The following is a 27,847-nucleotide window of genomic DNA, read 5'->3' on the forward strand; positions in this document are numbered from 1 at the left end:
TTCATGCAAATAGTAGCTCCGGAAAATAATAAAAATAACAATAATCATCGTGTCACGATCCAATGGCTAGGAACTTTCTGCAGAAATTTTTTCTGAGGCACTCTCAGTTCTCTAGCTATTCACTTTCCATCTATACTCAAAATTCATGTGGCATTAAATGTAAAAGTTAAAAATATAAAAAATAAAAATAAAAAAATCCATAGAGCACGGCTATACATCAGCAGAAGAGAGAAGAAAAATGAAAAGAAAAGGAAAAAAAAAGACCCAAAATCTGCCTTTAACTCTCTTCTTTGTAAAGAAAACAAAAGCTTTCGTTTGTTTCTTAGTACAAGTGAAGAAAACCAGGGGGTTTGAGAGAGAGATGCATTTGAACCTCGTAAATCTAGGTGCCGGCAGGGACACCACCAGCTGCCTTAACCGATAGCAGAGGCCCGTGGCAGTAGCTACGACTGACCAGATGCGAATCTAGGAACAGAACTACCACTGTGATGTCGTCGTGAAAATGTCTCCTCACCCCTCGGTCTATCTTTTTTAAGTCCGAATATCTCATTTCTCTCTTCTTCGCTGCTTCGCGAAGTGCAGCTTTGACAAGTTTCCTTGCGCTACCCTGCACAAATATGGGGAACATTATCGCAGGTGTAATAGCAACTTCAATAAAAGACAATTCCAAACCGAGCTACTGAAATTATGATCTCATACAGGCAAAACAAGACAGATCGACCATGATGCAGAACATGATCGAGTAAATATAAAAGAAAGTCAAAACTTGACATAGGAACCGTACATTACGCGGATAACTCTGGACAATGTCAACTGCCTCCTGATTGCTTAACTGCTCCCATAGGCCGTCTGATGCAAATATGAGAAACTGATCTTCGGGGTAGAGTTTTTGGACTAATATTGTTGGCTCAGCTTTAAGGATCGGCTTGTTGAAGGGTTGTGATAATCTGAACTTTGCCAATAGAGGTTCTTTGTTAAATTCTTGCCTCTTTAGGTAGGCATCACCGATGGATCTTGAAATCTGCAAGACAAGCAAACATCTCTAAGATGAGTGCTGTTCTATTGTGCATCCCATGCCATCTTTGTGAAGGGGACATGCAAATTTGGTCACGAGCATAGAGATTTCAATGAATGAGAATTACCTAAAACTTAAACGCAAAAATTGAGTGAATTAAACTAGGTCTCATAGTTTATCTTAAAGAAACTCTGTTCTAGTTTAAGTAAAAGAAATCCGTTAAGAGAGAGGAAGACCGCTATGATCACATGTACTTTCACCGAATGACTATTAACATTTCTTTTCATCAATATTAATGTTCAAAAGATCTCAAATCATTTGCTAAAATTCACAAAAGCATTCCTCCTGCAAATTCGCTAAAATTGTTTGAAACTCCGTGATCAGAACTGTTTAGTTCCTAAATCCATTTGATAATAATGGCACCATGCCCCTACTCAGGAAATTTAATAAATGGAAAATTTGTGAAAACTAAAGTCTTAAGATGAAAATTACTCAGTCACACACAAGTCAAAGGGGAAAGCGATCACTATGTAAGTGTGTATAGGGTAACAGAAAATGACTCAGAAGATAATGCACAAAATTAAGAACAGATAAGAAAATAATCACCTGTATCAAACCCTTCACGCGCCACACTTTGTGCTTTAATAACACAATCTGTGGATCATCGGGATGCAACGAACGCAACTCCTCTCTCACAGATTCATAACTTGCATTGTGCTCAATCGATAGCTGAACCGCTTTTACCTGTTTAACGGTCTTTTCCAGTTTTCCTAGCACCACACGAGAATCCCCCGCATTTGCTATGTATAGCAGCCCACTACATACTATGCCTACCAAACAACATGCACCGACAGAAGCAAGCAGTGGCTTGATTGTCCACTGCTTCTTTACTAGAGAGAGGAACTCCTCTTCGGTCGCCAAAAATGCTTTCGTGATAACATCAGCTGACATTCCCTGATTCTCTGATGTGAACTCTGCACCACGGAAAGCTGTCAAGTCAGTAAATATAAGCATTAGCTATCTAAAAACTGGAAGTGGTACCTGCATAAATACGATATCAATCATATCATAAAAACTGATATTAATAGGGATTATTACGTGACCAGAACCTCAATTGTTTGTAAATTTTCATGATTAGTATTATGATATATAATTCATGATCAAGGCGGTTGTTAGTAAAAGCAGATAAGAAATCCTGTCCAAACCACATGTTTTACACCTCACTCTGGAACCTCACAATTTCCATTTAATTAATAACGCCATTCTTATCCCCACTGATCATGATTTTAACTCAAACATCATCGGCCGAGCATTGCAAAATGAATAAACTGTCACTACAAATATATTCCTAGACAATAAAGCTCCCAGACGATTCAAAAAGAAAAAGAAAAAAACAGAAGAGTTTTCTGTCTCTGCAAATTTTTCGAAAAGTTACATTTGGGCTGCATATGAAATAGCTCTTGATAATTATATAGGTAGCAACATGCAAACCGCACCAAAACGACTATATATGGTGCAAGACATAAGAAAATACTAGTTTCTCAGTTGTTTATTGATAATAGCAGCATTAGTTTAGTTATCGCAATTACCAAATTTCTCAACAGATATATATGTATAAAAAAGAAGAAGAAGATGAATTTAGGGGAAAGAACAACGCACTCTTGATGTTATTGAACAGACGTTCATTTAAAAACCTGGCTGTTTCTGGACCTCCGTGTCCATCATAAATTCCAACAAATGTTCCATGAGGACCCGAGTCGAGTGAGCTCAATGGCCCTGATTCTAGTTGGCTATGGTCTTCCAACAAGTTGTTTGCTTGAATTACTGCCATTGAGAAATCTCCATTAACATGATGTCCTGAATCTTTATGCCACAACAAACCATCAATTCGACCACTCACGTCCCCCCTATTAGAATTTTCACCCTCGACAGAAGGTTTCCAGCAAGGTGACACAAGCCTCATTAACTTAGCTGATACCATCCCTTACATATTCTCAACCAAATGACCCGGGATTAAATTATTCAACGAGTCATTGTGAACAAGAACTAATCCTGGCGCCGCCTCTAGCTTCCCTACAATTACAAAACTAAGAGTAAAAATTAAATTGCAAACAGAACCAAAGTCGAATTGAAAGGGGTGCAAAACCAGATAATATGAGTTTAGGATGTAATTAACTTGCAGGTAATTAATTGAAATGGGGCACAAATAAATAAAATGTTCATGTCCAGAAACAAGCACAATATTCCCAGATAATTAAAAAGCAAACTAAAAACTAATAGGTATTTCAGAAAAGACATGAACTTTGTCATGAAAAAACATCAAAACCATAAATCCAACCGTCCAACATAAATTTAAGACCAAACAAACATCTGGGGTTTGAAAAAACAACATCGAATCATAACTCAAACAACAAAAGTTCATGTCTTTGGGATTGAAAAAACAAAATCTGCAACCTACCTTGTATTCAATATATGTTGGAGCCTTGGAGGGGGATTCTTCTGGCCCTTTGTCTATAAGACCACCACAATTCAATTACCATCCGAGAGCTCAGAAGAACATTTTTATTTGGATTAGACTGAGAACCAATGAAACAGATTTGGAATGTTCTGACAGAAAAAAGGTTGTCAGAAGCGTGGAAAGGGTTAGATCGAAAGAATGAAGAGAGAGAAAGAGAGGGGTAGAGAGAGAAAGAAGAGAGAAAGAAGAGAGGAGAGAGAGAGGGGGTGGGGGATTGGGAGCAATAAATTGGTTCTCTTTATTATTTAAAAACAAAGTTTTAATCTTTGTTTCTTGCAGGGAAAGAGATGAATAAGCATGGAGGTGGAAGAATACAATTACAAGAAACCAACCCCTCGCCCTCGGCTTGAAAAACCATGTTTAGGGAGAGAGCTGAGGCCTTTTGGGTTGGATTTTCAGTTTTGGTATTCTAATTTATGGGTTGGGGTTTTGACTTTGACCTCCAACAAACCACCATTTTAGGCAACTTTTGCTCATCTTCCCCTTCCCCAACCTTTATTTAGTAACATAACAACTCCCTTCTATTAACTTGTTCTAAACAAGAATAATCATCAAAAGAAAAGAATTTTTGCCCACTTTGCCAATTATTTTGTGCTGTGATTGGGAATTTCTTGGGAATATAGTTGTCAACTTGTTGCCCCTATCTATTACCACATAATAATTAATAAATAATTGTATCATGTTGCATCGGTCTTAATCAAAACATATTTTGTTGTCTAAATTTAAATTTGGTCAAGTTAGTTATAGCAGTGTGATACATAAATATATTTAAGTCTGAACCCCACTTCAATAGTATAGACAAATTTAATGTAAGGCTTTTTAGCTAAAATGGTCTATGAGATTTAAAATCGATAGAACTGGTCTCTGAGTTTGTCTATCATCAACCATATCCATTAAATAAGGGATAAAATGACAAAAATAGTCCCAATTTTTGTCAAATTATTTTGGCTCATTGTTTATTAAATTGAAGATATTTTGTCGTTTTGGTCCATGTTTAACATAGATTTTTCCACATAATGACCAAAATGATTAATGATTGACAAACTTAGGGACCACTTCTATTTTTATGGGTATTAAGAATACAAGTTACGTAGTTTGTCATTTTACATGTTATAATAAGCCTGGACGTCATGGTTGATATAAGTGCAATAAAGTAGTAACATCACGTGATGGTGTTTCAAGTACACTAAAATTATGCTCCGAGAAATGTGACAGATGTCTTGAACCTTAAACTCATTTACTGACAACTAATATGATGATATTCATCATCAATTAATAACGGTGAGCAAATATACTCGGATCATTCCTTCCAGGCTCCAAGTACAAGGGGAGTTTTTAGTTTTCTATCGCTTGGCGAAAATCGAACATCTTTTTGTGTGTTAAAGTGAACTGTTGAGATCAGGTGAACTACCGTTGCCGTCTACTAGAATTGTTAATGTCAACAAACAACTTGGTACATGATTCTCGTTCATGATTTTTCTTTCACATTAGACACATAGTTTACATCGATATGCACCCCTTTTACTAAACAAAAGAATTCGGCATTTCGGCAATCACTTGTAACGGCAAGCACTTCCATCCAAGAACATGAGACATTTATCTTCTAGTTGTACTTGGTGAAAATCGAAGCGTGTGTTTTGTTTTAGCAACATAAGATTTTGATGTGTTTGAATAAGTGTATTGTTGATCTCATGTTCTTCTTGGTCCAAAGTGAACAACTTATGCAAAAGCACCTAAATGTTAATCAGTTAGTAACTTAATACGACATTAATCAATTGTTACGTTTTAAACAGTGAATTGTTGAGATCAATACATTACTTTATCGAACACGTGCGACGAGTGATTAGCATCGTATTAAGTTACTAACTTAACGCTTGTACACTCTTATTATTTACATTAGTCTATTGTGTTGGAATAAATATTATATTTCTGATTCAAAAAACAAGATTATGTTTCTTATTTGACACCTTTGGTATTTATTATGAGAATTGAAATTTTACTACTTGTCGTGTAATTCGAGAATGCACATTTATCAAGCCAAATGAAAATAAAAGTTGAAATATTTAGCAATGCCTTATGAAGTAAGGTAGAGGGCGAGCTAGACGCAACAAAAGTATTGTTTATTTGTGATTGAAAGCTCATAGGTTCGGATCGTGAAAATAATTTTTTTGCAAAATAAGAATAAAACTATGTACGATAGAGGTTTCTCCTCCCCAATACATGCAAAACTGAAAACCTTGTTAACTTGTGGTCATCCTTGTGAAGTATACGTTACCATACTTGTTTCACGAATAAAAGTATAAAATGATATTTTGAAGTGGTCACAACAGAAAAATACAAACTGTCCGACGTGACCATTGCCTAAACATTTCCGGCTGACTATTCGATGGCATAGACCGAGGATGCCGTTTTGTCTTTCCCTACCTAATTATCGTGTCAGCCCACTCCTCCGAGACGGCGCTCTGATCCGTTCCCAGTCCGCCCGCGTTATTATCGCTGGAGAGTCGAACATGGCCGCCAATTCACTCCGAGTCGCCGCCGCCCAAATGACCTCCATCAACGACCTCGCCGCCAATTTTGCCACTTGCTCTCGCCTCGTCAAAGTACCCATCTTTCACTTCTTTTTCTTCTCTTTTTCCCCCTTCCAAACTTTATGTAATTATCATATTAATTATGTAATTAATAATTAATTAATTTATAAATCATGTGAAGGAAGCAGCTGCTGCCGGAGCAAAATTGATTTGCTTTCCGGAAAGCTTTTCATTTATTGGTGCCAAAGATGGTGACAGTCTGAAAATAGCAGAACCTCTAGAGGGTCCAATTTTGCAGAAGTACTGCTCCCTGGCAAGGTAAAAATTAGAATAAAAATTGAAACTTTGTGTCATAAATTTGATTTTTTGGGGAAATTGAAGTGACCCATTTGAGTGAATGGATTGTAGAGAATCTGGGATTTGGTTGTCACTTGGAGGGTTTCAAGAAAAGGGGTCGGATGATGAACATTTGTCTAACACCCATGTTGTTGTTGATGATGCTGGGAACATCAGAAGTACTTACAGAAAGATTCACTTGTAAGTAGGCTGTTTTAAGTTCAATGCAATGCAATTTTCGCTACCCCGAAATTTCGTGAAAAATGTGATTAGAAAAAGTTGTTGATTGTGGAAGGTTTGATGTGGATATTCCTGGTGGAAGGGTGTACAAGGAAGGCAGCTTTACCGAACCTGGTAAGTTCTTGCCCGTATGTGAAATGTTCAAAATACGGGGTTGTGCTAATGAATCAAAATGTTGTTACTATTGTTGGTGTTGATTATCTTTTTGGTGTGAGATAGTCAGAGACTTAGTTTGTTCACATTTTCAGGGGAGAATGTTGTGGCAGTTGATAGCCCTATTGGCCGTTTGGGTTTGACGGTATGCTATGATCTGAGATTCCCGGAGATTTACCAGCTGCTCAGGTTCCAACATGATGCACAGGTAAAACTACATTTTCTTTTAGAAGGTTTAAAGTTATACATGGTAATTTAGCATCTCGCACTGACATCTTGCATTACGATCGCAGATTCTTTTGGTACCTTCAGCCTTCACCAAAGTAACTGGGCAGGCGCACTGGGAGATTCTTCTACGTGCTCGTGCAATTGAGACTCAATGCTACGTATGAATCCCTTTTTCTTCTCCATCAACGTAACCTTTTCATATTTGTTTCTAGGGAACGATTTTTCTTACAATGTCACGTTGGGATGATTATGTTACTTATGTATTATTAGGTCATAGCTTCTGCACAAGCTGGACAGCATAATGATAATAGAGAAAGCCACGGAGAAACTTTAATTATTGATCCTTGGGGAACAGTTGTTGGCCGACTGCCCGGTGAGGACTTGATTACCTTACACATCAAGCTGCTTGAGTGGCTTTAAATCATGGCTAATTGTTTAAACTCATGCCCATAGTACTTATACTAGCCACTGCTGTAACATAATTTGAACTTTTTGCTCTCTTTCTCAGATCGACTGTCAACAGGGATTGCTATAGCCGATATCGACTTCTCATTGATTGATTCAGTGAGAGAAAAAATGCCAATTGCCAAGGTACGTTAAGTTCTTTCTTGTCTAGTTTGGACAATGAAATATGTAAACCAGAACGTCGCTTGAAAACTTGTTTGACTTTGAAATGATGGGATAAATGGCCCTTGTGGTTCCCCCGTTGTTAATCAGCATTAATTATTTGATCCCGTTAATTCTTAGGGTCGTGTGTATATTTAATATACCGTTGCTCTGTTGTGTATATTTGTTCTGTTGATGAATTATGTTGGATCATTGATGATTATGCCTATCTTGTAACCAAGTCCTTTTAATTCGTTTCCTATTTCAGCACCGGAAGCCTGTCGAGTTCTGGAAATCTGCATCCCTTTGATTTTTGGGACGGTTTTCCCTGTGAGCCATTCGGAACTTCTGCTGTACTTGTAGATGAAGAATAACGCAGCGAGTCGAATCTTTAGGATGTTACTATAGGAATGACGGGCGTCGATGCAGCTCAAAACAAGGGATTATTTCTTATTTTGTAGTTGATTCTGTGTACACTTTTATTATAGCTTTCTTATTCAAACTTCAATCTCATTACACTTAATAAAGCCTGTTTAAAGATTTGTAGCTTCAGGCTTTGTATTAAAATTAAAGCTTTCGTTTCTTTAATTACTGTTGATAAAGCTGACTCAACTCACATCATATGACATGGAAAATGTCAATACCGATCTGTCCTCATGTGCTGGATGGCTACAGGTTTGCGAGTCCTCGTCACCAGGTGGACTCTCTAACTTGCAAAGAAAAGAGCGTGCGGAAATCACTATATTTAGGAGCCAGTTTCGCCCCATGTTACAAACTCTTGTTAACTCAAATGTAAGAGTCCCACTCCGTTGGGAGTGGTTTCGACCTGGTTTGGTACTGAGGTGATTCTGAAAAAAGCTGCTATAAAAAAAAGCTGGGAGTTGTTTTTGTGTTTGGTAAACACTCAGCTTCATCTTTTTTTCACAGTTTTGGATGAAAAAAAGCCAAAAACAAGAAGCTGCAAAACCTAGCTTTGAAAAACCGGCTTTTTTTCACATTTGTTTTACATAAAAGTTTACCAAACACTCTAATACTGCTTTTTTTTTTCAAAAGAACTTTTACAAAAAAGTTTACCAAACACTCTGCTGCTTTATTTCACAGCTGCTTATTCTCACAGCACAGCAGAAGCAGCTTTTTTTCAAAGCACAGCAATACCAAACCAGTCGACCGTCGGAGGCAATAATCTCTCTCTGCTACTACATTGGTTAGAGCATCTCCAGCACTCGCCCATTTGCCCTAGCAATTGGGTTGACTGGGCAATTAGGCCCAGGGCTTCTATCCTTTCAGCTGACCTTGCAAGAATCACCTGGGCTTGCGCCCGCTGCCTACAAAAATGGACAAGGATCCTCTCTCCAGATTCTTTTTGTGGGGATCCGGATGATCAATAAATCATGTCCGTTTATTGTACATTGTGTGGTCAATTTTCATTAAGTACTATTTATATTTAATTTTAAATTAAAAATTAAAAATAATTTCTAACCGCATGATGTACGATGAACGGACATGATTAATTGATCATTTGGATCCCTACAAATAGGATCCGGAGAGGATCCTATTCCTAAAAAAATCGAAAGGGATCAAATAGGATCCCTTCCTCATAATTCACCAAGTTCGAAGATCTGGGCCATTGAAATTTGATCCAACGGCTACAAACAGGGGCCCACTTTAAAAGTTATAATAACTTTAGTCGTTGGATCAAATTTTAAAGATCCGGATCCCTGGACTTGGTCGATTAGAAGGAAGGGATCCAACAAGGATCCTTTTCCTACAAAAAATGGACCGAGCGGGGACCACCCACGTGCGCAACCCCAAAGCCAATTGGCTCCTTGTTCTTCCAAGTTGAGCCGTTGTATTTTCAACAATTAAATGATCTGGACCATTGGATTTTCAATAATAAAAAAATTGTAATTTTTTCTGCAACTACCACGTGGCGCAATCTGGACCATCCAACATAAATAATTTTGAAATTCAAAGATCATAATTATTTTAACGGTAAAAAATACCAAAAAATACCCAAATTTTTTCTATAAAGACCCTACCGCCATCTTCATTCCTTGTATTTGAAATATATTATCGAAATTAGACAATCATTTTAGTCTCATGGAACAAACTTACAAAGCATAAAATATATATTTATGAATGATGTCCCTGCTCTTCACAAATGAGTGAACTTGCACAAAGACAATTCCTATTCAGAGTAATTAGTCGGTGCACTTTTATTGCCCTTGCCCTGCCTTGCCCTTCTAAAACGGGTTGAGTTACTCTTAAAGAGGTTGGATGAGAATCTGTAACAGTAATAAAAGAGAGTGGACGTAGTGGGAAATGGGGAATCTCTTCTTTCTCAAAGTACGTCCATCTGTATTACCTTTACTTAATTAGTACTCACAGAATCTAACAAAAGAGAGAAACCTCTTGCATTATATACTAGTCAGTTGTTTCTTACTTTCACTCACCACCTCTCACCACAAAAATGAAGAGACTAAGCATCTTAACTGTCGTTGCAATAGCCTTCATCACTTCTCTGCCAGTCCAAGGATCCAGCACAAACTGCTCCTACTCCGTCGAGATTGAGACAACATGTGCACGATCAGCCGCAACCTCGGACCATGTCAGCGTCAGGTTCGGGGTCTCCGAGGGTAATTTGATCATAGTGAAGCATCTGAACAACCCTAAGCCATTGTATGCTGCAAACGGTGGTGTGAGACGTCGGGGGTATGGCGGCTTTGGACGATGTGCCATAGACATGTTTGAGGCCAGTGGACAATGCATGAGCCGGAGGGTGTGCTCTCTGTACCTGAAGAAGGTTGGGTCGGATGACTGGCGGCCTGGCTGGGTGAAGGTGCTTCATCGACAGGATGGCGGCCGGGTGGTAGTGCCGGGTTCTTACATATTCTATTTTAGAACGTTTGTTCCAGAAAATGTATGGTATGGATTTGATTATTGTCACTCCAAAGGTGGTGGTTTTGTGCCCCCTGTTGTTAGTTTTAATGAGTAACCTTCTTCTCTTTTTTTTTTTTTTTTTTCCGGGTTTTTGCTGTCTTTCGATTTGGTTTAACGAAGGCAAACAGTTTAATGAATTTTGAAAACCTCATCGGGTTCGACCATACCAGAAAACAGAACACACAGAAAATCTCTAGAGTGAAACAAATTCATTAACTTGCTTGTCAAGATATAGAGAATATCTTGATCACGCCGACAAGCGAAACCAAACCAACTATGAACAACTATAAAGACGGGTTACAACCAAATAATGATATGTTTCTCGCTTCTTTATCTATCGACGAAAAGGAGGGAAAAGTGTACAGATGGAAAATAAGAAAGAAAAGCTATTAGACTTTGGGGAGTATGGGGCTATGAACAATGTGATTTACTCACCCTATAAGAAACCCCTGCCATTTGACAATCAATGAAGCAAAAATTCTCGCCTATCGGGACTGGACAGAAGGTCGAAAGGCTTGTTCCCTATGGTATCTTTCAGAATTGTGATCTGACCTTCCTTTAGAAGTATGTCCTCGTCAAGGGTTTCGATCTTCTTCTTCAACATGTTAACCTCTGAGTTCAGCAACATGTTCTTCTCGTTGTATTTCTTCACCTCCTCCCACATCATGTCTCTCTCCTCTGAAATTTTAGGCAGTATCCCCCGAGTAACTGTTAATTCTTTCGTTGACGCCTGGAGGTCACTCTGAAGCTGGTTTATGTTCTCGTCCTTCTTAAGCATCTGTTATTACGGAATAAGCAGGGAAATAGTTATTAGTTACATGCCTTAATCTTTGTAATAGATGCTTCATCATTCAACAATACTGAAAGATCATTCTCAGAATTTCATCACGTACGTCATATAAAAAACAACGCATCAGATCCAAATATATAATGATCACTAACATTGAATTTTATATGTGATACTAACGGTTACCTGCATTTCAAGGTCCTTCAACTTGTGGGTGAGACATGAAAGGTTGTCCATTGCATTTTGCACTTCACATCGGAGAATGTCATTTCCTCTTACAGCTGCTGCAAGTTCGGCTTGCAACTGCTCAACTTCCAGCTCTTTTGAATACAACTTTTCTCTCAGTAGACTTGTTAGTAAAGTTTCTGCTTTGAGCTCATATCTCATGTCATCCTACGTAAGTAAGAGTGACAGCATCCGTAACAGTTCGTTTTTAGAATGGAAACAAAAGAACTTGTTTAACATAATAAGAAACTGAAAAATTCATATATAGTGTGTTCTTATAACAATACTAACCTCTGGAGCCTGATCATCTGGATGTGCTGGTCCATCAGCATTCGTGCACTTAGATGCTAATTTTGAAGTGGACAGACTGGATTTTTCATGCAGCAAAGTGGACATTGTCTGCAAACTTCTTGCAAAGCTTTCAGTTCCACGCTTTATGCCCTGAACTTTCATTTCAGATTCAACAAAAAATTGCCCATCCAAGCCATGGTTAGCTTCTGGAAGTTGGCCTGCTTTCCCTTTAACAAATTCTAGTAAATTTGAACATAACTGGGAGCTCTCGTTTAGAATTGATAGCCCTTGATTCTTCATGTAGGAGACTCGTGCCGACATTTCCTTATCTAGCTTGAAAGTTAAGGCACCATTTTCTTTCCCACTTCCTCTCAACCGGTCTAACAAGTGTATATTCTCATGCCGAAGAGAATCAACTTCAAGCTTATGAGATTCCAACTCCCTTCTCAAGGCCAGTTCTACTCCTGTCAACCTCATTTGCTCCATCTGCAATTTGGTGACGTGCTTATCAAACCTCTCCACGGATTGGTTCTTCCTAAATTCCTCGCTAAAACTTTCACGCAAGCCATCTATTGTCTTCTCTTGTTCTTTGCAGGTTCTCAGTAATCTTGTAATGGACTTATGCAGATCCTTGCACTCCTTATCCTTCTCATCAAAATTTTTATGGATGCAAACACGGTCTTCCTCTGCTGCTCTATACTTCTCTTGCAAGTCTGAGAGATTATTTTTCAGTTCTTGATTCTCCTCTCTCATTTCCCCCACCCTTGTAACAAGGCTGTTAAGCTGTTGCTCTGATTTTGTTTCCACACTTCTATACTCAGTTTCCCTCACATTAAAGGAAGAGACTTCTCTTTGAAGTGAGACATTTTGCTCTGCAAGCTCTCTAACTCGCTCACGAAGCCTCTGCTCCTCTGACTGATACTTCTCAAGCTTAAGTGACCAGTCAGTCGACCTTCTGTCTAGTTCCCTCTCCAATGCTGACTGCAACTCATTCTTCTCCTTCTCTAATTTTTTCGTTCGCGACTCCAGTTCTCCGTTTGCCAGTCTGAGTTCTTTCTTGGCAGAAGCCCTCTCAGCAATTCGCAACTGTAAGAGGTTTGAAACCTCAAGTGCCAAGCTTACCCTCTGCTCAGTTAGGTTTCTAATTGTCTGAATCAGTGATGGAACATTGTACCCACTATCTCTAAGAAAGCTTTCCTGTTCAAGTTCGTCAGAAAGTAGCATGACCTTCTCCTCTGCTTCCCTCAATCTTCTTTGTAATTCTACATCCATGTCCTCTTCAGTCTCATCGGTGTTTATACCATCACAGTTTTCACCATAGAACAACTTCTGCAGGCTTGAGTAGTCATCTCCAGGATAATTTTTCTGGGCAATCAGATCTGATCTACCATAAATATCCTCAATGGTGAGTGGAATATCATGGTCAAACTCCTTCTCACGTGTTGGTTGAATAACGTGAGACTGTGAGAGCCTCTCAACGACATTCTTTGCAAGCCTCCGGGGAGATTCATGCCCAAATCCATTTTCTGCCCCGTCTTTGGATGATGAACGAAGACGAGAACTTTTTGTCTCTCTATATGAATGAGCCCTAGGTGAAATGGGTGCTGTAAACTGAGTTCGCGGTGGACGCCATCCACCACCACCATTCCCAGTCAAGTGTCTCTGGGAAGAACTGTTCTTTTGTCTGCTCAGTTCCTCCTGCTCTCCGTCAATGTAACGGTCCAAGACTTTGGCTGATACATTACTAGAGCAAGTGGAAGAGCTCCCTGACGAATCATGGCGCATTCTAGAAGAACCAGCAGAACCAGGCCTCTCCAATCCATGTGTGTTTTGGAGAGATGGAACTTCAAAATGTTTAGTCCTATGCCTCTCAGGAGTAAGAGTTCGACAACTGGTACATATCACAAAACCAGTAAAATTAGCTTCATGAAGAAAACTTTAACTAAACAGGAGTCTAAATGTTGTACTTGAGCTCTAGTAAACAAGTTCATGACATTAACAAATAAACTGATACAAAAGCCTCACCAAGATGGTTGGTCGCATTGCTGATGAGGAAAGCTCCTTGCACTACTACTACAAGGAGATCTGCTTTGATATTTCGAAGAAGAAAAATCTGTTTGCGTTGGCTCACTTCCAAGAAATGCTGCTGATGACAATGACCGGCTCCTTCTAAGAGCCGGACTTTTATTGGAGTTCTCGGCATCAGATATCTGCTTATCAGTTGGTGGAGGAACATTGTTGTTATTACTAGAAGCAGAAGATCTGAAAAAGAAGAGCTTCTTCATGTTTGAATCTTCGGCAGAAAATGCTAATCGCGGCACATTAAATTCTGTCCAAAAGGATTTCTCTGAACCTAAAATAATTTAGAACAGAAAACATAAGACTGCCATTAAAATTTGTGGGGATGGCAGAAAAGCAAATGAATCATTGTACAGATAATCAATTCAGAAATGCCAACCTTACAAAATGCTCAACATATAAGTAATAAGATTTAAGATGCCCATCAGAAGAAAAGAAACCAAGACATTATGTAGCAAAGGGCAAAATAATCATGAGACAAACATGAACCGGAAAGTAATAAAATTGGCTGAAATAAGTACAGAAAACAGAGAAAGTGAAGGATATTGATTAAAAAAGAATGCCAGGACCCAAAGGCCAAAATCATTCAAGTTTCTACTACCGAAAAATTTGCCAAAACCATAGTTGATTATCACTATTGCTTGCCTAAACACACTGTAATTCAATCTTTATGGAATTCATACCCTTTTTCTCGAAAACCAGAATCTTCAGTAACTACGATCTTTGAAGTAACGATACACCAATATATGAAATTGCTAAACCCGTAACTGCAACCGGAAACAGAAGAAGATTAGTTCAGTTAACTACAGAGGACTTTGGAGCCTAATGCATCAACATCCTGATACTAACAATAGCAACTAGCTTCATGCATCACACAGAGTTAAAAAATAGAACAGAAGAAAAATTAAAAACTAAATAAACAAATAGTAGCATTTTAAATTAGGAGGTCACGTTGAAAATCATGAAATACATAAAGTAATTAACAAAACATATGTGTCAGCAGGTCTGATTCGATCTCAATCTGGGCTTTATCAGCTGAGCCAGAGATGTAGTGAAAAGACAGTAATAGCCTCATCATTTTCATCATCCTTAAACCCTAATCTTCTCTACACAGGGAGGGCAATTTGGTGCCTAAGATTAAACAACTGACATTTTATCTGTGCACTCTGACGACAAAAGGATCAAATTATTAAACACTTTTCGCGACGAAATCGAGGCATTTCATCACGATCCTAATCCTAAACAAATCAATTCTGCAGTTAAACAAAAGATTGTACAGAAAACCAGATCCAGATATCTACAATGAAATACAAGTAATAGACGACGAGTGTTTGGTTACCGAGAAAATGAAGAAAAAAAATTATAACTATATGACTGCTGACAATTTCTGTAATCAACTTAGTACCTGTTTGGCTACTAAGAAAATGAAAGAAGGCGAAAGAAAAAGTAACAAACGATTACTTCTTCAGTTCGAGAATCTTCTACGAACAATCAACTTATTTCCTGTTTGGCCGCTGAGAAAACGCAAGAAAAGAAAAACACAAACGATTGAGTTACTCACACTTCCAACGATTTCATCACCAAGAATCAAAGAAACATATCATCTACGTCTTGCAAAATTTTCTTTCACTGGAAAAAGTGAAAATCGGAGAAGATAAACCTCTCTCGAACAAAAATTCCCCTTCCACCCATCAGTTTCCTCAACTTTCTCGGCAACCAAACAGCAAAACGAAAACGAAAAAAGAAAAATAAAAGAAAAAGAGTCAAGAAAATTCCTTACTCTGCTTTTGCAAACGGTCAGCAAGCAGATAATCCAGCAGCGATTCAAATACCGAAAATTAAAAAAAAATGAAGAAATCTGGAAATTAAATCCCGTAAATCTTGAGGAGTTACTCACTTACTTAAAAATGCTGGTCCGATTTTGGATACGCAATTTTGCTACTGGAAATTCAAATTTCAAAAAAGTTGAATAAATTGGGTAAAATGGGTTCCAACTAAGAAACCCGAATTTTATGGGAAACGGATATTTAAACGGGCGGGAGAGAGGTAGAGCCGTAGAGGAGGAAATAGAGTCTTGCTGCATAAACGGCGTTAGGGGCCGGCGTTTCGACCGTTAAGCTCCAAACGGCGAGTTTTGGGTGCGCGGCTGCTCTTTTAATGATGACGGGAAGAAAATAGAGAGTGAGAGCGGGAGTGAGAATGAGTCAATGGATGATGATATGGCCCGGTCCAATTAGAAGGCTTTTTTGGTTTTTATTTTTAATTAATTATTTATTTTTGGGGTTATTTTGGGCTAGTGATATATTGGGAGGGTAAATTAGTCAGAAATCGAAAGTTTTGAAAGTTGTCGTCGTCTGCGGGAAGAGCGGGGGAGGAGCGGGTGTCTAATAGAGCCCGGAATCTGGTGTGTACAGGTTTTTTCTTTAAAAATAAAAAATTATACTAATGATACACGTAATATTGTAAGCTAAACTATAATAAGGGGAGAGTTTTAATTAGAGACGGGGTGGATTGAAGATGAATGTTTTATCTATTATGACAATCCATCATTTACTATTTAGTTGGAATTTTGGGGGGTTGCAAAAAAAATTTCATGTAAATCAGGTGCAATTTTTGTTTGCTTGTGCGGATATATTAAAAACGTGATGCTAGAAAATGTCAGATTGTCTGACAACATAATATTATCACATTTTATCTGGCAGCGTAGAGAATCTTCTGTTACATGATGTTACTTTGTTTCGTTTGAAGTTAAAAGCGTTTTGTTACTACTTGGCATTGCAGTTTAGTAGTATTCCTTTACACTTATAAGTGAAATGTCTTGAGTTGGACTCACGTAGATAACAAGTTCAATACGAAATTAGCTAGCTCATTGTGTGTTTTAGTTCAAATCCCCAGCCTCTTAGTATAAACATATCGTTATATTGAAAAATGGGTTATTGCATATGGCAAATACATTTTACCATTGACATGTATTAAAAAAATGTCACGAGACCTAGCAACCCCCTTGACGACAATACATAGGGATTTGATCAAATAATTAAATTCCGAGTGTTTAGTTGGAAAAAAAAAGTGGATTTACAAAGAAAATAACATATCAAAAAAACCCATTGGAACTAAAATACACGATTTGAAATTTAAATTTTGATAGGTCTTATGACTTATGAAATTTCTACATGGGTCCTCATCCATCCTATAAATTATGTGGCGTGTACCGTCGTTGAGTATAAGTCATGATGAATAGCAATTATAGGTCGTTTAGCTTTTTTCACATTGCAACATTGTATCTTTAGTGATCATGAACTTAGGGTTTGCTCAAGTGACAAAAATTGTGGAAAAATTACTTTATAAAAAGAAAGTTTTATCATGTCACCGTTCTTATTCGTACCAATTAATTTTTTCTCTTATAAGCGTAACAATATTGCACATAAATAAGAAAAATATTTTGGTCCACTACATCAGCATTTCTTTATTCACTCGATTGTGATTGATGTATTTTAATCGTACATAAATCATAAGTATTTATTTGCTTAATTATCATTTAAAGCTCACTAACTGCAAAAAAATTAAAAAAATTAATCAAATTGGCTTGTAATTCAACATTTTATCACCACACCCATTTTTATTTAGGGCATAATTGGAATATGAAATTTATAAAAAAAATACCAGTGTAGAGATTAGGCAACTGGTTCAAATAAATTTTTTCTAATCTTTAACTTATGATCGAGAAAATGACTGGTTGATTTGGTAACAACATTTGTATTGTTACGTTAATCACAAACAATTAATAATTTAATTCACTGACGTTACCGGTTGTTAAAAAAAAGAAGAACGTTTGTATGGTTAAGCTGATCACTTCTAGATGCACAATGGTGGGCCGATATATTGTCAAATAAAGTAAACGTTTTATTTGGGCTCTAGTTTTGGGATTTTTGTTTGGACTGGTAGAGGTGTTATTTTGGGCCAGTCCTCACCATATATTTGCTTTTATTGGGCCTTTCACTGATGAAGCATTTTCTGACCCAAAAAAGAAAAAACAGTTGGAACCGTTCTAGAAATAACCACGAAATAATTACGCCGTCGTTTAAGGTCTTCTTATATGCCTTTGTCCCTACTCTTTCTCTGTCATTCATCAAACTCCCACACTCAAATCTCCCAATCACTCTCTCCATCCATCTCTTTCTCCTTCTTCAATGGAAATGGATTCCCTCCCCAACGGCACCGCCGCGTCGCCGGGACCGACCCTAGGGTCGGGCCCCACCGCCGCAGGTCCTCCTCCGTCCTCGAAACTGAGCCAACTCGCCGACTCCCTGAAGCTCGAGCACCAGTTCCTCAGAGTCCCATTCGAGTACTACAAGAAGACGATCCGCGCCAACCACCGCGTTGTCGAGAAGGAGATATCCGCCGTTATTAACGGCGTCTCCGAGGCCACCGACAAGAACGACATGTCGACTGACGACGCCGTTAATCATCTCAGCTCCCTCGTTTCCAGGCTGCAGGGGCTAAAACGAAAGGTACTGCATTTGTAAACCCTAGATTGGATTGTTTTGTCCTGTTTGAATGGGGGAGGAGTGAGAGGGAATAAAAAAGAACGAGTATCCGATGAATTCGAGGCAACCAAACAGAGGTTAATTCGGGATTTGTCAGCTCGAGTGGACATTGACTATTAAACTGTTGAAATTCATTGATCTTAATCGACATTGAGCTAATCGAGATTGGATATTCGTGCTTTAAGAATTGAAGAGATTATCTTTTGTTTGTATTTGTGCTTTGAGTGATTGGATTTGGCTATTGGAATTTTCATGCTGATTGGTGTTTGTTTTTCGTGATTAAGTTGGAAGAGGGGAGTAAGACAGAGCACTTGCAGGCGCAGAGGTGCCGGGCTCGGCTTGATCATTTAGAATCGGCAGATGTGGAGAGTCTGGCGGAATGGAATAACACACGTGTGAATCGGATCTTGGTGGACTACATGTTGCGGATGTCTTATTATGACACCGCAGTGAAGCTGGCGGAAAGTAGAAATATTCAGGTAGTTTTGATTTCCTGTCGTATATTTGTTTACATTACATGTTTGTGGCTCTTTATGCAGTGTGCTCTGTCATAAGTGTTGTTCTTTCCAAAGTTTATGAATTCGTGGAAGGTTTGAATATCATGAGTTATTGTAGTTTGAATGCATTAATGGGATTGAAGAATTTGGAAAGGGTGACTATAATGTTAATATTATATATCTGGCAAACGGTTTTGTTATTATCTTCATGCTCATTATCCAATTGCTTACGCTACTTTACAATTTGAACGAGATTCATCTTCACATTTTCTAACGATGGAAAGAAAATATCGTACTGAGATTAGTGAAGGAATTATTCGACTAAACTATAGCTTGACCAAGGGAGTTCTGTACAGAAAGAAAAAAGGAGTGAAACTATAGTGTATTTTTTTTGGTCGAAAGTGAATGAAAGAAAGCAGCTTGTTGCTTTCATAATTGATAGGTTGGATCTTTTATGGTCTAGTATAGAAGTTAGGAAGTGAGGAAGGTAAGTAGAATAAATAGGGGATAACAGCTTTTATTCTCCCAGATTCATTGCTTGTTAGAATCCCTTCTCTCTTATTGCTACTGCAGTTTGCATAAGTTTTCCATATTTTCTGTTAGTACATGTTGGCAACTTGATTACTTTCTTATGTGTCAGGATCTTGTTGATATTGATGTATTCCAAGAAGCGAAAAAGGTTATTGAAGCCCTTCAGAATAAGGACGTGGGTCCTGCCCTAGCCTGGTGCGCTGAGAACAAGTCAAGGTTAAAGAAATCCAAGGTCTGTAGTCCCTTTGGTTTGGGGGGAGGGGAATCTTGCTTTTAATTGGTGGGTTAGACGAGTTTGCTAACACTACTATTCTGTCTTTAAAATGATCTGTTCTGTTGCTTGTGTTCAGAAGAACGTTGCGAAGGGTTTAGGTACCCTTTATTTATCTGAATCTTGACTTATTATTATCTTTTTTCAACTTTTTTTTTAGGTATCCTAATTGCAAGGGACTATTTGTTCTAGTTAGGGTTTCTATCTTATGCTTCGCCATAGTTGGAATACATAGTAGGAGATGAACGTAAAAGAGATGACTTATCTTTCATAGATTCTAGGTCATTTTCAAAGTCATTTGTTGCTTTTATGGTGGTAAAAGATATTGCTCCCACATGTATGTTGTTTCTGCTACATTTCTTTTAACTGCTTGTGAATTACTGATAAAATGGTTCCTAAAATTGATTTATTTAAGTTAGTAGTAGTTGGTATCTTGAACGCTTGAACTGCTTCCTTCGTCAAAAAGGTTCCTATTGACAGTTATACCAATTGAATTGCACTTAGTGCACCACATCGAAAATTTGTTATTAGTTTGTCTAATGCTGAATGCTTTATTGATGGCAGAGTAAATTTGAGTTTCAACTGAGACTTCAAGAGTTTATAGAGTTGGTACGAGCTGAAAATAACTTCATCGCTATCACATATGCTCGGAAATATCTTGCACCCTGGGGAACTACTCATATGAAAGAATTGCAGCGGGTCTTTGTAACGGTAGCTTATAAGAGTACTACTGAATGTGCTACATACAAGGTGATCCTTTTCTTTCTGATAATGTTCTAGTAGCATTTTCAGTTTCTACTTCTCTGAATTTAATTGCGCTACAGATTTTGTCGGAATAGACATACAGTTTTCACTTTTCAGTTTTCCCATATTATTTTGTGGGAACTAGACTAACTTGGCTCTGGAATAGAAAAATGTGCTGAATCATACCCATGTTTAGTTGAAGTTACTGTATAGAAAATATGTTGTCTTATTGACTACAAGTTAGCATGTATCTGCCTGCTTCTTCTCTTTGTGATGGTAGTACCCTTTGGGATATAGTTTCCACTGATTAAATTTTGTATCTGTTGGTTATCCCGCCTTCAGCATACATATTAAGGAATTCTAAGATGTCATCAGTTCGTGAACAGTTGATATATAGGACTAGGTTTTAAAGAATAAATGACTCAATATCTGTGCCATCTCCTTGGGAGATATATGCGTTGAACTATACATTTCAGTGAAATGTTTTGGTTTGGTGCTTTTATTACATATTTAGAGCTGTATATTGCAGGTTAATCTCTGGTCTGTGATTTCATTTTTTCTTTGGGTGGTTATGTTTTCCAGGTGTTATTTGAGCCAAAGCAATGGGACTACCTGGTTGATCAATTTAAACAGGAATTCTGCAAGTTATATGGCATGACACTTGAGCCTTTGCTCAATATTTATCTGCAAGCAGGCCTTTCTGCTCTTAAAACCCCGTATCCTTTTTCATTTTTTATTTGATACATTGTTCAGTCTTGCCACATTTACCTCTTAGTCAGGATTGTAGTAGGCTTGGTACAGTTAGGTTAAATTTATATGGAGTTAACTCCCAAAACTTCTTATGCAGAACAAAACTCTAAAGGGGAGGGTGAAACAGCTATAGCATTGTGCACATGGTTATTTGATTAGAATAGCGACCAAAATATACTCTACTTCACTAGCCATTTTCATTCTTGTGAATACATAGAATGGAGGACATTGACAAGCACTTAATCCATTGTGAAGATCTCGCGTTATTTCATGTCTCGCTGACTTGAGGGTTGTAAGTCATTAGGTGGTCAGTGGTTTACAACCCAACACTGTAGCTCCCTTTAATGAATTTTGAGCAATTCTCAATCACCTTCAGTACCTTCAGTGCATGCTTTATAGCTGCTAATTGCATTCAGATATGTAGTTTTGCCCTGACCTGATTCAGATATTGTTATGATGATGATTGCACCAAGGAGGATCCACTATCGCAGGAGGGTTTCCGGAAACTAGCCCTGCCCTTACCTTATTCTAAGCAGCATCACTCGAAGCTTGTTTGCTACATAACTAAGGAACTAATGGACACAGAGAACCCACCGCAAGTCTTGCCCAACGGCTATGTCTACAGCTCTAAGGTTAGCGTGCATTTTGCGAGTAATTAATGTTCTTGGTTATTTAGTCTTGAAATATTCTTCTTTAAATTGGTTTGTGTTTTGGCGGCAGGCTCTTGAAGAAATGGCAAGGAAGAATGACGGTAAGATTACTTGTCCAAGGACAGGCTTGATCTGCAATTACACAGATCTGGTGAAGGCATATATATCGTAAATCTACATACCGTTATCTGTTCAGTCGTTCAAGTTTATTATCCATTTATACCGGGATTTGTAACTGTTGTAACGTCCTGTGCTATCTGTACATAAATCCTCCCTTGCCATATTGCGTTCCGGTAATAAGAACTTTTCCCTGTGATAAAACCTCTACTCCTCTGTAGTCCTCTTGGGCACTTGAAACATGTATATATGCTTTAGATTACGTTTCACCCTTTATTTACAAGTTAAATTTCTTAACACTGAATTAAGTTATTTGGCATTCGTTCATCTGAAAAACCAAGTCAGAATTTTACATTTACCATTTCTGTATCACCTCTAATAGAGATAGGATCACCTAATACAAGTAGGTCTCATTTCTATTAGAGAGGTTGTACAAATATGTTATACAAAATGAGGTAAGTGTGGAATTCTTGTTTCAAGATATAGAATGATAAGTTGCGTATTTTGTGATCACGTTGAGATGTTCAAATAGTAAGTTGTTTTAACAGCGAACTTTACATGAGTGATGAATTGCCCTGGTGGTCAGTGCAAGACATGTTTTGAAATTACAATAACATGACATTAGAATCATAGTTTTAATAATGCTTTATTGATCATTGTGCTTAAACTATCTTTGTGCCTTAATGCTTCGTGATCATTAAGATGTTTAGATAAATAATTGGATGCAATTTATGTTGGAATGTCACTATGAAATTGAGGAATGCTTCTTATGGCTAATAATTGTATGTTCACTTAGGGTGAATGCCACGTCTTAACGGTTGCATGGTTTTTCAAGGGATTTTCACGAAGCACAATGAGTTATGCATGTATACATTTGATCTAAATGCCAAAGACGGATTGCATGTTGAATATACGTTATAGCTTGAACGACACAAGTAGAATATGCATAAGGAAAACCTAACATTTAAAGTTGCATGTGTAATTCATAAGTAATTGGTAAAATCACGTAGGATTGTTTGCTGTTACCTTTTACCTTTGTTTTTTCCAAAACAATTTACTTTTCTTTGTATTGCCAATTTTCATTAAAAGTTTAATTCAATTGTTTTATTTTCGTTTTTATTATTTTAAATTCTAAAATCAACTTTTTCCAAACTTTATTTTAAGTAATTAATTTAGATTTGGTTTTAAAGACAAATAATTCATTAAATCTATTTGGAGAACGAATATGAGTTGTTTATACTACAATTACTTTTTACTCTTACAAGTATTTTTAGGTGGTTTTATCCATACTTTACAGGGGTTAAAAATCTTATCACATGTTGATAAAACGTGAGCACTCTACTTTTAGTTGAGTAATGTTATTTACACATTTATTTTTATTTCTTACGCACTTATTTTTGGTTGTCAGATTAAATGAATTAAAAAAGATTAATGATAAAAAATTAATAAAAACATGTGAAAAGTAAAAATAAATGTAAATAGCACTTTCATTCTAGTTATACAGCGCTTAGTTCATTGAAATTCCACTCAAGTACTCCTCCCTGCAGTTAGTCAAAGTTAACAGAAACTACTATTTCACTCTCTTTTTTTTGTCAAACTGACAACTTTACTCTCCGACTCGTTTGGTTCTGAGATCTGGTTTTACAGTGAGGAATGGTTGCATCTTCATTGGAGACTATTGCCCATGTTATTAGGTTCCCCTTCTCTCTCATGCTCCACCCTGTAGAATGCATCGTTGAAGAACTTGTTCACACGAAAAACCAAATCAGTTTAGCTATAAATAAATATAGTCCACAGCTCGGATATATCCAAATAAGTTCGACTTATGGCTAACTCCCAAGTAACTTTAGATGTGGAGAACCCCGAAGCAAATGCTGAAATAACTCTACTTGTGGAGAGCTCGCGGTTGGATGGGGGGGGGAACTTGCAGGATTTGTAGTTCCTGCGGGTTTGCTGTTTCGCTGGATCCTTCCAAAGTGGAAAAAGATATTCATAATCTCATGTCGACATTATTATTCAATTTTATCTAGGTACGCAAGTACTCTTCGCACTGAATTAAATGATTTCGTTTCACAAACTGCTTCAAAGTTAAATTCTTATAGTATTTTTTTCTTTTTTCCCGGTGATCAACCAAAATAGTTGAGACGATTTGGAGGTCATACATTCTGGTTGACATTTTAGCTATTCTTCCACTTCCACAGGTAAAGAGAAGCCCTTTTTGTGGAGTTGACTGTTTTCATCTCTCTCTTTGTTTACTTCTTTTGCTGGGGAGGTTCACTTTTCTTTTTTTTTTTTTTTTTTGGAGAAACCTCGACGGCACAAGCGATATTTTAACTGTTCTCATCTCTCTTTTTGTTACTCTCATGGAGAATTCCTTGTAGTTATGTGCAAATTACACTTCATGCTTGAGGTTTTGTGTCTGTTAACAATATAGATCAGATTCATCAACACAACGCGATATATTTGAAAACAGGGCTGTAGCACCAGTTAATATATTATAGATGATTTGATATTCTTCTCACGCACGTCATAAGGGTTTCAATTTAACTGCTGGTTTAAACATTGTATCGTGTCCAGGTAGTAATTCTCCTATTTTTCGCAGAAGTGGAAGGCTGGAGAGCTTTGAATACCAATATGCCTATTAATATTTTTGCACTATTGCAATACGTACCACGGGTTCTTCGCATCTACTTCTCGTGTAAGGAACTCAAAGAGGGTCCCGATGGAGAGATTGCACTATGGGTTAAATGTGTATTCAATTTCTTTTTGTACATCCTTGGTAGTCATGTAAGTTTTTCTCATCAAGTTGAGGTACCATTCTTTAATTGGATTTAGGTCAGCGCTTTAGGGTTTTCTAAGTCAAAATTTTAATTAACACACTATGACAACAATTACAAACATATACTTAGTTTATATCCTTGCAAAAATAATCTCATCATTTTTAACCTTGTGAATAAATGAAATATATATCGCAGTCTCTCGTTAATAAGTATGATAAATTTTACTTGTTTGTTTATTGGGTAATCGGAGCCTTTTGGTACTTTTTTGCTATTCAACGAATGACAGCTTGCAAGATGCATGTCAAATTGAAAATGGATGTGAACCTAGTACTTTTTTGTTTTTTGAGGTAAAATGAACCTGGTACTTTTATATGCTCTGATAACCCAGTTCAGAAATATATACGACATTTCTAACCGGCTTAATTATGCCCTTTAAATCCACCAAATGCAACGGTTTTTGATTTTGGTATATTTGTTGATGTCCTTGAATCTGGTATATCCGAGTCAACAGATCATCCGCAAAAATTCTCCACCTGTTTTTAGTGGGGCCTTTGAAATTTGAGGTTTGTAAGTATGCATGCAAATGAATTTGCCTAGCTAGTTCCGTTGATGAGTTCAAATGTCGTTGCAATTCAATTATGAATTTGTTTGTTACATATAGATAACTAACGACCTGATCCCGAGCTACCTGTTTTAAATTAATAGACATATATGCAATCAGAAGCTGCATGCAAAATTAAAATTAAAATTGAACGGAAGGTGGAAGAAAAAGGTCCAGAGGTATCATTGTGCTTATCTGAGAATCTCATATTCATCCCAAAAACCGCAAAGGATAACGTCAAGTCACAGATTATGAGAGCACTCCAAAAATAACTAAGGGTAAAAGTAGCGGTTGCAGTTTTCCTCTGTTAATTGTCATAATAACAAAGGGTACAAAAACGAGGGCTTCACGGGTTACATAAAAAAATACAATCTCTCATCGAAGAACACTAGTTGCTTCCCTGACAATTTATTCGGTATGTACTTCTAGCTATGTATATATTGTCAAATCGGTTGTGATTTTTCAATCATGTGCAGGTATCAGGGTAAGCTTTCTTTGTTTAGCGGTTGGAATCTTTTTCATTACATTGCAGAATGAAGAGAAGAGACCTAGCGGAGAGATACTTTAAGCAAAATGGTGGTCCACTTCTACTGCAAAAACTAGCTACTTATTGTGGATCACATCAGTCGCTATCCAGAATCTTTACTTCAGACGAGTTTAGTAAGGCCACAAAAAATTACAATGCAAGTCGAATTCTTGTTGGAGGCTCTGGAACTGTTTATAAAGGAGTACTACCATATGATAGTAAAATAGTCGCCATAAAGAAGTATAAATTTATCTCTGAGGCTCATGGTCATGAGTTTGCTAATATTATAATTGTTCTTTCTCAAATCTATGACAGAAATTTGGTCAAACTTGTGGGTTGTTGGTTAGAGACAGAAGTGCCTTTACTGGTTTACGAGTTCATCCCCAACGGCAATCTTTATGAACACATTCATAGTACGAAAGGATTGCCATGGGATTACTCCATGTCAATGCCAATCCTGCACAGGAATTTGAAGACAACTAAGATACTACTAGATGAGGATTACACGGCAAAGGTGTCGGGCTTTGCAACTTCAGATTTGGTTCCTGAAGATCAAGACCAAGTATCAGCTGTAGTGATAAATAAACGCGGATACTTGGACCCTGAATATCTTTATACAAACATGCAAACAGAGAAGAGCGACGTCTATAGCTTTGGAGTTCTGCTAGCGGAGCTGCTAACAAGCAAAGTGGCATATTCTTATGACGGGCCCAAGGGAGAGAGACACTTAGCAACCCTCTTTGTTCTTTCAGTGAACAGTGTCGGTGGAATGAAATACTTGATACTGAAATAATAAAGGAGAGAAATTTTGAGACAGCTGAGAAAGTGGCTGGTCTCGTTAAAAGATGTTTAAGGTTTAAGAGGAAAGGAAAGACCTTCCATGAAAAATGTAGCCATGAAGCTTGAGGGATTAATGCAGATTATGGCAAACAACCCAGCTGGGGAAGAGGCTGTTTAATTATAATCGACTTGTTCATGGTGATAAAATTATGTATTTGGTTTTTTTTTTTTTCGTTAATGAAATAAAGTTATGTATTTGACAAAAAAAAAAAAAATGTTACATAACTTTTTCTTGTTTGCATGCATGTACTAGCTGATTTAACCTTTTCAAAGTTGGCGTTAAATAATTTTAATGATTATGATCTCAACTGTTCATACATATATAATTGTTTCAATCACTCAAAAATCAATTAGGTGCACAACCATTTGCTAGCTACATCAGAGATCAATTACTGGTCATATGAATTTTATTTTTTTGGTAAAAATTGTTATTAGATTCCAATATATATAAAATTACTACTAATGGGTTCTTCCCACGTCATAACAAATTGTTGGTAGGCCCTCCAACCACATCAAGGACAGAATTGCGAGAGGGTGACTTGATTTTGTTGGGCCTCAAGGCCACCTCCTCCTTGGTGCAGGTTTTGTCAACTCCACCTTTCCTTTCTCAATGCAAAGTTGTTGGAAGTATAAATTGCTTCAACAGTTTTAGATTGCTTCAATATTTTTAGAGAAATTTGATATTAGTCTAATTTTATGCCCCAGTATTAGAATTAGTCTAACTTTGGGCACTTGAAACATTTATATATGCTTAGATTACGTTTCACCTTTTATTTTCAAAGTTAAATTTCTTAATGGTGTAGTAAATAATATAGCATTCCTTAAGCTGAAAAAACCAGGTCATTTCAAGATGAGTAATATTACACTTACTACATTTGTATCACCTCTAATAGAGAGGATCAACCAATACAAGTAGGTCTCATTTTTATTAGAGAGGTGATACAAATATGGTAAGTAACATAATATGTGATCACGTTGAGATGTTCAAATGGCAAGTTGTCTTAACTGCACACTTTACATGAGAGATGGATGTCGTGGTGGTCA

General features: G+C 37.3%; 5 protein-coding genes and 1 pseudogene across 13 annotated transcripts; 4 read left to right on the forward strand and 2 right to left on the reverse strand.

Moving 5' to 3' along the window:
* Positions 1-74: 74 nt before the first annotated feature.
* Positions 75-4,054, reverse strand: LOC137734949 (putative protein phosphatase 2C 38). Of its 3 annotated transcripts, none has more exons than XM_068474289.2 (5): positions 3,474-4,054; positions 2,675-3,088; positions 1,622-2,004; positions 785-1,021; positions 75-607 (listed from the first exon to the last, which is right to left on the reverse strand). In XM_068474289.2, exons 2-5 carry the CDS (start codon positions 2,994-2,996, stop codon positions 383-385), a joined length of 1,167 nt encoding a protein of 388 aa, XP_068330390.1. In that variant the 5' UTR covers positions 2,997-3,088; positions 3,474-4,054; the 3' UTR covers positions 75-382. The 3 variants fall into 3 exon arrangements, with proteins under 3 accessions (XP_068330390.1, XP_068330393.1, XP_068330391.1); XM_068474292.2 differs by having other exon boundaries at positions 1,622-1,989; positions 3,474-4,037; XM_068474290.2 differs by having other exon boundaries at positions 2,675-3,102; positions 3,474-4,033.
* Positions 4,055-5,837: 1,783 nt separating this feature from the next.
* Positions 5,838-8,179, forward strand: LOC137734982 (Nitrilase/cyanide hydratase and apolipoprotein N-acyltransferase family protein). The gene is made up of 9 exons (XM_068474329.2): positions 5,838-6,136; positions 6,246-6,382; positions 6,473-6,601; positions 6,696-6,754; positions 6,889-7,001; positions 7,087-7,179; positions 7,292-7,394; positions 7,530-7,612; positions 7,896-8,179. The coding sequence occupies exons 1-9, from the start codon at positions 5,936-5,938 to the stop codon at positions 7,935-7,937; spliced, it is 960 nt and encodes a 319-aa protein (XP_068330430.1). The 5' UTR covers positions 5,838-5,935; the 3' UTR covers positions 7,938-8,179.
* A 1,904-nt stretch (positions 8,180-10,083) lies between these two features.
* On the forward strand, positions 10,084-10,632 carry LOC137733508 (embryo-specific protein ATS3A). Its single transcript, XM_068472656.2, has one exon. The coding sequence runs from the start codon at positions 10,098-10,100 to the stop codon at positions 10,620-10,622; it is 525 nt and encodes a 174-aa protein (XP_068328757.1). The 5' UTR covers positions 10,084-10,097; the 3' UTR covers positions 10,623-10,632.
* Positions 10,633-10,761: 129 nt separating this feature from the next.
* Positions 10,762-16,175, reverse strand: LOC137735078 (uncharacterized). 7 transcript variants are annotated; one of them, XM_088696612.1, is made up of 7 exons: positions 15,730-16,125; positions 15,411-15,463; positions 14,633-14,716; positions 13,896-14,223; positions 11,871-13,761; positions 11,541-11,747; positions 10,762-11,345 (listed from the first exon to the last, which is right to left on the reverse strand). In XM_088696612.1, exons 4-7 carry the CDS (start codon positions 14,153-14,155, stop codon positions 11,031-11,033), a joined length of 2,673 nt encoding a protein of 890 aa, XP_088552738.1. In that variant the 5' UTR covers positions 14,156-14,223; positions 14,633-14,716; positions 15,411-15,463; positions 15,730-16,125; the 3' UTR covers positions 10,762-11,030. The 7 variants fall into 7 exon arrangements, with proteins under 7 accessions (XP_088552738.1, XP_068330552.1, XP_088552739.1 ...); XM_068474451.2 differs by having other exon boundaries at positions 15,355-15,463; XM_088696613.1 differs by lacking the exon at positions 15,411-15,463 and having other exon boundaries at positions 15,851-16,175.
* Positions 16,176-17,988: 1,813 nt separating this feature from the next.
* LOC137734667 (protein MAEA homolog) lies at positions 17,989-22,325 on the forward strand. The gene is made up of 7 exons (XM_068473927.2): positions 17,989-18,460; positions 18,781-18,975; positions 19,634-19,756; positions 20,360-20,545; positions 21,122-21,255; positions 21,735-21,921; positions 22,010-22,325. Exons 1-7 carry the CDS (start codon positions 18,140-18,142, stop codon positions 22,109-22,111), a joined length of 1,248 nt encoding a protein of 415 aa, XP_068330028.1. The 5' UTR covers positions 17,989-18,139; the 3' UTR covers positions 22,112-22,325.
* A 3,645-nt stretch (positions 22,326-25,970) lies between these two features.
* LOC137734415 (putative wall-associated receptor kinase-like 16 pseudogene) lies at positions 25,971-26,756 on the forward strand (annotated as a pseudogene).
* Positions 26,757-27,847: the final 1,091 nt, after the last annotated feature.

Source organism: Pyrus communis, chromosome 7 (genome assembly GCF_041283825.1).
Source record: "Pyrus communis isolate YQ-2024b chromosome 7, ASM4128382v1, whole genome shotgun sequence".
In the NCBI taxonomy this organism is placed as follows: domain Eukaryota; kingdom Viridiplantae; phylum Streptophyta; class Magnoliopsida; order Rosales; family Rosaceae; genus Pyrus; species Pyrus communis.